The sequence below is a fragment of the Rhinopithecus bieti genome, unplaced genomic scaffold (assembly GCF_001698545.2).
Source record: "Rhinopithecus bieti isolate Rb0 unplaced genomic scaffold, ASM169854v2 scaffold_6710, whole genome shotgun sequence".
Classification (NCBI taxonomy): domain Eukaryota; kingdom Metazoa; phylum Chordata; class Mammalia; order Primates; family Cercopithecidae; genus Rhinopithecus; species Rhinopithecus bieti.
Window position 1 is genome coordinate 2,791,932 of NW_016805362.1, and position 9,571 is coordinate 2,801,502.

The 9,571-nt window shown below is 43.1% G+C and overlaps 1 protein-coding gene across 2 annotated transcripts in view; it reads left to right on the top strand.

Annotated features, from left to right (window-relative positions):
* Positions 1-9,571, top strand: part of MCMBP (minichromosome maintenance complex binding protein) — a 49,580-nt gene that overhangs the window by 16,130 nt on the left and 23,879 nt on the right. For both annotated transcript variants that reach the window (XM_017872289.1, XM_017872290.1), the window contains exons 6-7: positions 4,220-4,364; positions 8,158-8,309. In XM_017872289.1, the coding sequence (XP_017727778.1) occupies positions 4,220-4,364; positions 8,158-8,309 (297 nt within the window). The remainder of the gene's footprint in view (positions 1-4,219; positions 4,365-8,157; positions 8,310-9,571) is intronic.

Sequence of the window (9,571 nt, forward strand, 5' to 3'; positions counted from 1 at the left end):
ATACTTTTAAAAATTATCATTATTGTTTTTTTTGAGATAGGGACTTACTGTCACCCAGGCTGGAGTGCAGTGGCAGAAACATGGCTCACTGCTGCTTTAACCTCCTGGGTTCAAGCAGTCCTCCTGCCTTAGCCTCCCAAGTAGCTGGGACCACAAGCGTGTGCAACCATCCCTGGTGAATTTTTTGGTTTCTTTTAGAAAGAGGGTTCACTTTGTTGCCCAAGCTGGTCTTGAACTCGTGGGCTCAGGTGATCCTCTCACCTCAGCCTCTCAAAGTGCAGGGATTATAGACGTGAGCTACCACACTCCACCTAAGGCACATTTAAAGGTACTGAAAAAATACAATACTTAAAGTTAAAAAATAGTTTAAAATTAGAATTCATTCTAATTTTCTTAAGGGAAAACAACGTGTTGGCTCTTTTGAGAGGGGATTGTAGAAACATTTCCTTTTTATTTACGATAGTAGTTTTTTAAGGCATGGCCCACTTACACTGAAATGCACAGATTTTAAGGTAATGCACAGTGATTTGGATAAATGCATGCACCCATATAATTTATACCCCAAAGTAAAGAACTTGTGCCTAAAAAATTCCTTTCTGCCTTTTTCTAGTCACTACCCCCTCCCCTGCAAGCACAATCCTGAATTCTTTGATATTGCCTGGTTTTGCCTATTCTTGAATGACATCTAAATGGACTCATATAGTATATAGTCTGCGTCTGACATCTTCTGTTTAACATCATGCATCTGAGAGTCATCCATGTTGTGCATATCAGTAGTTCTTCATTTTTTTTTTTTTGGGCATTTAGGTGGTTTACAGTTTTAAGCTGGGCGTTTTCTTTGTGAGAACATTTTAAACTACTGATTCAGTTTTTTTGTTTGTTTGTTCTTTTGTTTTGTTTTTGAGATGGAGTCTCGCTCTGCTGCCAGTCTGGAGTACAGTGGCGTGATCTCAGCTCACTGCAACCTCCGTCTCCTGGGTTCAAGTGATTGTCCTGCCTCAGCCTCCTGAGTGGCTGGGACTACAGGTGCACGCCACCATGCTGGCCAGTTTTTGTGTTTTTAGTAGAGACAGGGTTTCACCGTGTTGGCCAGGATGGTCTCAATCTCTGGACCTCGTGATCCGCCCACCTTGACCTCCCAAAGTGCTGGGATTCCAGGAGTGACTAATTCAGTTTTTTAACATATTTCGAGTCAGTTGTGATAAATTGTATCTTTCAAGGACTGTTTTGAAGTCATTTAAGCCCACTTGTTGAATTTATTGACATAAAGCTTGTCAGAGTATTTTCTTTTTAATGTCTGTGGGATATCTAGCATTGATCTCTTTCATTCCCAATAAAGTTAGTCTGTTTTTCACTTCAATTTTCTGTTTTCTGCTCCATCCATTTCTGCTTTATTTCCTTCTTTTTGGTTTGGTTTTAATTGGTCTTTTTCTAGTTTTTTTTGGTGTGTTTTTTGTTTGTCTTTTTTTTTTAAGATGGGGTCTTGCTGGCTCTGTCGCCCAGGCTGGAGTGCAGTGGCACAATCTCGGCTCACTGCAACCTCTGTCTCCCAGGTTCAGGCAGTTCTCTGCCCCAGCCTCCCAAGTAGCTGGGATTTGCAGGCGCCTGCCATCCCGCCTGGCTAAGTTTTTTGTATTTTTAGTAGAGATGGGGTTTCCCCGTGTTGGCCAGTCTGGTCTTAAACTCCTGACCTCGTGGTCCACCTGCCTCAGCCTCCCAAAGTGCTGGGATTATAGGTGTGAGCCACCGTGCCTGGCCCTTTTTCTAGCTTTTTAAGGTGGATGCTCAGATTATTGATTTCGAATTTTTCTTGTTTTCTAATATTAGCAACTAAAGCTATAAATTTCTCCCCAATCACTGCTTTAGTTGCATCCCACAAGTTTTCATTTGTTAGGTTTTTACTGTTACTCAATTCAAAATATTTTCTAATTTCCCTTGTGATTTCTTCTTTGATCCTTCGCCCTTGCAACAGTCTGTGTATTCTCATTCTTTGTGCTATTTTTGTCATAGATTTCACTCATCCTTAGATTATAGAGCCCACAACATACTATTTTTGTTCCGAACAGTCATTTGTCTTTTATATAAATTAAGAAGCAAGAAGAATTCTTCTTTTATATTTGGCAGCACTTCCCTTAGCGATATTATTATGATTATGATTTTTTTTTTTTTTTTTTGAGACAGAGTCCTGCTCTGTCGCCAGGCTGGAGTGCAGTGTTGCAGTCTCGGCTCACTGCAACCTCTGCTTCCCGGATTCAAGTGATTCTCCTTCCTCAGCCTCTGAAGTAGCTGGGGCTACAGGTGTGTGCCACCATGCCAGTTTTTTTGTGTTTTTAGTAGAGATGGGGTTTCACTATGTTGGCCAGGATGGTCTCAATCTCCTGACATCAGGTGATCCACCCACCTTAGCCTCCCAAAGTGCTGGGATTACAGGCATGAGCCACTGTGTCTGGCCAGCAATTTTTTTTTTTTTTTAACTACAGATCTGTTGGTAACGAATTCTGTCAGTTTCTGTTCAATTGAAAATGTCTCTTATTTCACCTTCATTTTTGTTTATTTTATTTATTTATTTTTTGATACAGGATCTCTCCCTTTGTTGCCCAGGCTGGTCTTGAACTCCTGAGCTCAAGTGATCCACCCGCCTCAACGTCCCAAAGCACTAGGATTCCATATGTGAGCCACCACGCCCAGCCTCACCTTAATTTTTGAGGAACATTTTCATTGGATATAGAATTTTTATTTTGTATTTTAGTATTTTATTTATTAAAAAAAAAAAAAACAGGCCAGGCACAGTGGCTCATGCCTATAATCCCAGCACTTTGGGAGGCAGAGGCAGGAGGATCACTTGAGGCCAGGAGTTTGAGACCAACCTAGCCAACATAGCAAAACTCTGTCTCTACAGAAAATACAAAAATTAGCCAGGCATGGTGGTGGGCACCTGTGGTTCCAGCTACTCCGGTGGCTTGAGACGGGCGGAGCACCTGAACCCAGAAGACTGAGGTTGCAGTGAGCTGAAATTGCACCACTGCACTCCACCCTAGGCAACAGAACGAGACTCTGTCTCAAAGAGAAAGGAAAGAAAAAAAAAGAGATGAGTTTTCACTATGTTGCCCAGGCTACTGTCAACCTCCTGGACTGAGCAATCCTCCTACCTGAGCCTCCCAAAGTGCTGGGTTTACCAATGTTAGCCACTGCATCCACCTGGGATTTGTTACGAGTGGTGCAGAACAGCCCTTGTGCAGTAGATTGTCCTTATTCATGAGGTCTGCTATTTCTGGGTCTTAAGCAAATGCCGGGGATGACTAGCAGGGTCCATTCTAGTATTATACTACTTCCAGAGTCTCCATTTAACTCTCTGCCAATCAGCAGCTGTTCTCTGCTAGACCTCAGCGAATCTTGACTTGTATATCCACAGTTTAGTGTTTTGTCAGAGATCCAAATGGAACCTTCTGGGTCTTTTATCTGTAACTACTTCCTTTCTAGTACTTCTTTGCAAATTCCAGTTGCTTCACTAGCCCTGAACTAGTGCTCTGTCTTCTCCAGTAAGAACAGGGCCTCTACTGCTCTTTGTTGCAGTTTGGAGAATGTCTCCAGGAGAGAGCTGGGAGAATTTGGAGTTTACCTGCTGTGTTTCTCCTCATTCAAGGATCATAAGGTTATGCTCCCTGTTGTCCAGTGACTGAAAACGGTTGCTTCACATATTTTGTCCAGTTACATTGTTGTTTACAGCAAGGATAGCAGCATAAGGTTGATACCTGTTACTCTCATGACCAAAACTAGAAGTCTAGCCTCCTTTTAAAAATGCATTCCGGCCGGGCGCGGTGGCTCAAGCCTGTAATCCCAGCACTTTGGGAGGCCGAGACGGGCGGATCACGAGGTCAGGAGATCGAGACCATCCTGGCTAACACGGTGAAACCCCGTCTCTACTAAAAAATATAAAAAATTAGCCGGGCGAGGTGGCGGGCGCCTGTGGTCCCAGCTACACGGGAGGCTGAGGCAGGAGAATGGCGGGAACCCGGGAGGCGGGGCTTGCAGTGAGCTGAGATCCGGCCACTGTACTCCAGCCTGGGCGACAGAGCGAGACTCTGTCTCAAAAAAAAAAAAAGCATTTCCATTTTAACTGAATTGCCAAACTAGTAATTTTTTTTAAGTCATATAATTAGCAAAACATTTAGGATAGTCCTCAGTTTATGATAGTCTTTTTCTTAACTTTTCGTTTAACGCCTATGTTAATGCAAACCAAGCTCGAGTCAGTCCCTCAACGTCCTACACTCCCAGTCGCCACAAGAGGAGTTACGAAGATGATGACGATATGGACCTACAGCCCAATAAACAGAAAGACCAACATGCAGGTGCCAGACAAGCAGGTAGTGTGTGCCAACAGGTTTTCTCTAGACTTTGCTCTCTTGAATTGTTACATAATATGGCTCTATACTTAGGAGATGGCAATTTGTCAGAGTTACGGACAGTGTGGAGAGTTTTTACAGTACTATTTGATCAGACTGTGCTTCGCAAATGAGCAATTAGGCATCACTTTGTGACAAGTGGCTGCTCTAATGTATGTTTTTGGAGTCACAAGTGCCTATCTGGAAAGGTCTTTTCTATCTTCATATTTATTTTTTTCCTAATTCTTAAATAATACAGAAGACTGGTACTTTACCCTAAAAATGAGTTATTTTTATCTGAAAACATGCTTTCTCATTTTCTGTTTGTTTGTGTTTTGAGACAGGATTTCACTCCCATCACCCAGGCTGGAGTGCAGTGGCATAATCGTGGCTTACTTGCAGCCTTGACCTCCTGGGCTCAAGTGATCCCCTGTCACTTCAGCCTGCCTGGTAGCTAGGGCTGTAGGCACATGCCACCACATGCAGCTAACTTTTTAAATTTTGTAGAGATGTAGAGATGGGATCTCACTGTGTTACCCAGGCTGGTCTCAAACTCCTGGGCTCAAGTGATCCTTCTGTATCAGCCTCCCAAAGCCACTGGCATGACAGGCGTTAAGCTACCACTCCCAACCAGTCTTAGCTTTTATAAGCAGTGGATTTCTTTGTTATGGCGGGTATATTAAATTTGTCTTTATTTTTCCTTTTATGTGCTATTCACTTCCCTTCAGCACCTTTAATCGGGAGGAAGATTAAAGGACAAGGGGGCAAAACAAATCAGTCTGGTCATTTACTATCTGCAAGATTGGGTAGAGAAGGCAGATTGATTTTCTTTTTTTTTTTGGAGACAGAGTTTCACTCTAGTTGCCCCAGCTGGATTGCAATGGCACAATCTCGGCTCACTGCAAGCTCCACCTCCTGGGTTCAAGCGATTCTCCTGCCTCAGCCTCCTCAGTAGCTGGAATTACAGGCATGCACCACCACACCCAGCTAATTTTGTATTTTTAGTAGAGAAGGGGTTTCTCCATGTTGGTCAGGCTGGTCTCGAACTCCTGATGTCACATGACCAGCCCGCCTCGGCCTCTCAAAGTGCTGGGATTACAGGCGGGAGCCACCATGCCCAGCCAAGGCAAATTTAACAATTAGTGGTAAACAAGGATTTACTAATGCATTTTATTTACCCATATATCACTCTACTTTATAAATTGATATTTCCAAATTTTCTTAATGCTGAGATCTATTTTAATGTGTTTAAAATTGGAATGTTTTACTATAAATACATATAAATGTCATAGTATTCTTTTTCTGGACCGATCCCCAGAATATATTAAAATTAATGGTCTAGCATCTAGCCTGGACAACATGGCAAAACCCCATCTCTGTTAAAAATACAAAAATTAGCCAGGCATGGTGGCGGGTGCCTGTAATCCCAGCTATTCGGGAGGCTAAGATAGTAGAATCACTTGAACCCAGAGGGGTGGAGATTGCAGTGAGCTGAGATCATGCCGTTGCACTCCAGCCTGAGTGACAGAGACTCCATCTCAAATAAATATAGTAACTTATATATTGTAATATATTCGAGTATGTATTTGAGTCCAGGAAGCATTTGAGTTCTTTATATAAAGTAAAATTTGTTGATGTTTAGTCAATCTTTTAGACTATATGTATTTTTAAGCTTTTTATTTTGACACAGTATCGATTTACATGCAGTTGTAAGAAATAATACAGAGAAGCTGGTCGCGGTGACTCACACCCATAATCCCAGCCCTTCGGGAGACCAAAGCAGGCACATCACTTGAGGTCAGGATTTCCAGTCTGGCCAGCATGGTGAAACCCCATCTCTACTAAAAATACAAAAATTAGCTGGGCACGGTTGTGCATGCCTGTAATCCCAGCTACTTAGGAGGCTGAGGCAGGAGAATTGCTTGAACCCGGGAGGCGAAGGTTGCAGTGAGCCGTGATCATGCCACCATGCTCCAGCCTGGGTGACAGGGCGAGACTCTGTCTGAAAAAAAAAAAAAAGAAATAATACAGAAAGATCTTGTATACCTTTTAGCCTCCACTTCCCCCAATGGTAACACCTTACATAATTATAGTAGAATATCATAACCAGGAAATGGACATTGATACAATCATTTTTTTCTTTTCTTTTTTTTTTTTTTGAGACGGAGTTTTGCTCTGTCTCTCAGGCTGGAGTGCAGCAGCATAATCTCGGCTCACTGCAACCTCCGCCTCCCAGGTTCAAGCGATTCTCCTGCCTCAGCCTCCAGAGTAGCTGGGACTATAGGCGCACGCCACCACACCTGACTAGTTTTTGTATTTTTAGTAGACATGGGGTTTCACCATGTTGGCCAAAATGTTCTTGATCTCTTGACCTTGTAATCTTCTCGTCTCAGCCTTCTGAAGTGCTGGGATTACAGGCGTGAGCCACCACACCCAGGTGATACAATCACATTTTTACATGTACTTACTTGTGAAGATTTAGTTCTTTGCAGTTTTGTGGGGTGTTTTGTTTTGTTTTGAGATGGAGTCTCGCTCTGTTGCCCAGGCTGGAGTGCAGTGGCGCGATCTTGGCTCACTGCAAGCTCCGCCTCCCAGGTTCACGCCATTCTCCTGCCTCAGCCTCCCGAGTAGCTGGGACAACAGGCGCCCGCCACCACGCCCAGCTAATTTTTTGTATTTTAGTAGAGATGGGGTTTCACTGTGTTAGCCAGGATGGTCTCGATCTCCTGACCTCGTGATCCACCCACCTCGGCCTCCCAAAGTGCTGGGATTACAGATGTGAGCCACCGCGCCCGGCCTGTTCTTTGCAGTTTTATCACATAGGTGGATTCATGTGGCCACCACCACAGTTAGGATCGGGAATATTTCAGTAGTTTGTCCCTTTTATTGCTGAGTGGTATTTCATGGTATGGCAGGCTATCATTTGATTCTCATGTTATCAGCCCTAAGGTGTAACTACTTCAGGAGTTGGGGTTATTCTTTTAATGACTTGTATATCCCCAACAACTGGTTTGATTCCTGATACATACTGGATATTAGCAAGTATTTGGTAAATTAATTTATTGCTGTATGGTTTTATTCTGCTTAATTAATAGAAAAAGTATGTTCTACCAAGGAGTTCTGCTGTCGGTAGACCATGTATTTCTTAAATCAAAGATGTCAAAGTAACCATATTGCAAATCAGCTTTTGAAACTGGTTATACATGAGATTTGATGGGAGGAATTTTTTGATACCTTTATAGTAAGGGAAAAAAGTAAAATTTTTAGATCTTCATATTTATCTTTGTTCTCTTACAGATCAAACAAAAGACTTTGTTAGTATGTGCTGTTTCCTTAAAAACTGTAACAACTTGAACTTTGCAAGCTCAGAAGCATCACATATGTCAAACTTGAAAGGCACTTACGGAACGTTCTTTTTCTCCAGGAGGCCTTAGAAACGATTAAGTGCGGCCGGGCGCGGTGGCTCAAGCCTGTAATCCCAGCACTTTGGGAGGCCGAGACGGGCGGATCACGAGGTCAGGAGATCGAGACCATCCTGGCTAACACAGTGAAACCCCGTCTCTACTAAAAAATACAAAACTAGCTGGGCGAGGTGGCAGGCGCCTGTAGCCCCAGCTACTCGGGAGGCTGAGGCAGGAGAATGGCGTAAACCTGGGAGGCGGAGCTTGCAGTGAGCTGAGATCCGGCCACTGCACTCCAGTCCGGGCGACGGAGTGACTCCGCCTCAAAAAAAAAAAAAGAAATGACTAAGTGCAATGCTATCCTTTGAATTTAGGGGGCGTTGGTGGTCTTCAATGGTGTGGAGAGCCAAAACGCTTAGAAACGGAAGCTTCTACTGGGCAACAGCTGAACTCTCTGAACTTCTCTTCTCCTTTTGATTTGAATTTTCCATTGCCAGGAGAGAAGGGCCCTGCGTGCCTTGTGAAGGTAACAAAACCTTTCTTAGGTCCAACATTGACATGTTATGTGTCTCAGAAAGTAGCTTAGTGTCTGAGCATTTGTATTCGTTTTCTTATGCTGGACTAGCTATAGCAAATCACTGCAAATTTAATAGCCTAAAGCAGCAAAAGTTTATCATCTTATAGACTTTAGGTCAGAAATCCAACATGGTCTCACCGAGGTAAACTCCAGGTGCCAGCAGGGCTACATTCCTTTCTCGGAGCCCCTAAGGGAGAATTTCCTTGGCTTGTGGCTCCTTCTTCCATATTCACAGCCAGCAACATTGCATTTGTCTGACCATTTTTTTCATGGTGACATCTCATCTGACCACAACCAGGAAAGGTTCCCCGGTTTTAAGAATCTGTGTGACTACATGGGGCCCACCCAGTTAATCGAGGATAATCCCCCCATTTCAAGGTTATTAATCACACCTCTGCATGTTCCTTTTGCATATAAGCTAACATATTCACAAGTTAAAAGAATCGAAGAACATCTCAAATGCAGAAGCAGAACAACTTTCAAATTATGTCTGTTCCCTTCCTGTATCATTTCTAACATATAATCTTCATTTTTGTCTTCTTCCTTCTCTCAGCAAAACCTATTTCTCACTTGTATTTAAAATAAAACAGAAGGAAGAAAACTTTTAATAGTTTGTTCTTCCATCTTACTTATTCTAGTGTTTTGATGCTGATAAATGAGAAAGTGACAGAAGGTTTTAAAATGATTGTTAAGGATTTCCATCCTTTGTGCATTGTAGGTTTTCTTGTTTTGGTGGCAGGGTGATTTGTTTTGTTTTATTGAGGCAGTCTCACTCTGTTGTCCAGGCTGGTGTGCAGTGGCATGATCTCAGCTCACTGCAACTTCTACCTCCTGGGTTCAGGCGATTCTCGTGCCTCAGCCTCCTGAGTAGCTGAGATTACAGGCGTGCGCCACCACACCCAGCTAGTTTTTTGTATTTTTCGTAGAGATGGGGTTTCACTGTGTTGGCTAGGCTGGTCTTGACCTCCTGACCTCAAGTGATCCACCCACCTCAGCCTTCCAAAGTGCTGGGATTCCAGGGGTGAGCCACTGCACCCAGATTCTCAGTGGTTTTAATTAAAATGACACTTCAGTCATATAGCACAGGGACCAAAATTACCACTTTTTCCCCTGCCATGCTTCTACCAGGTCTGATCAGTAAATAAATGGCCTTGACTATTACTAAAGTCCATCATGACAATTTTGAAAGTTTTTTTTTTTTTTTTTTTTTT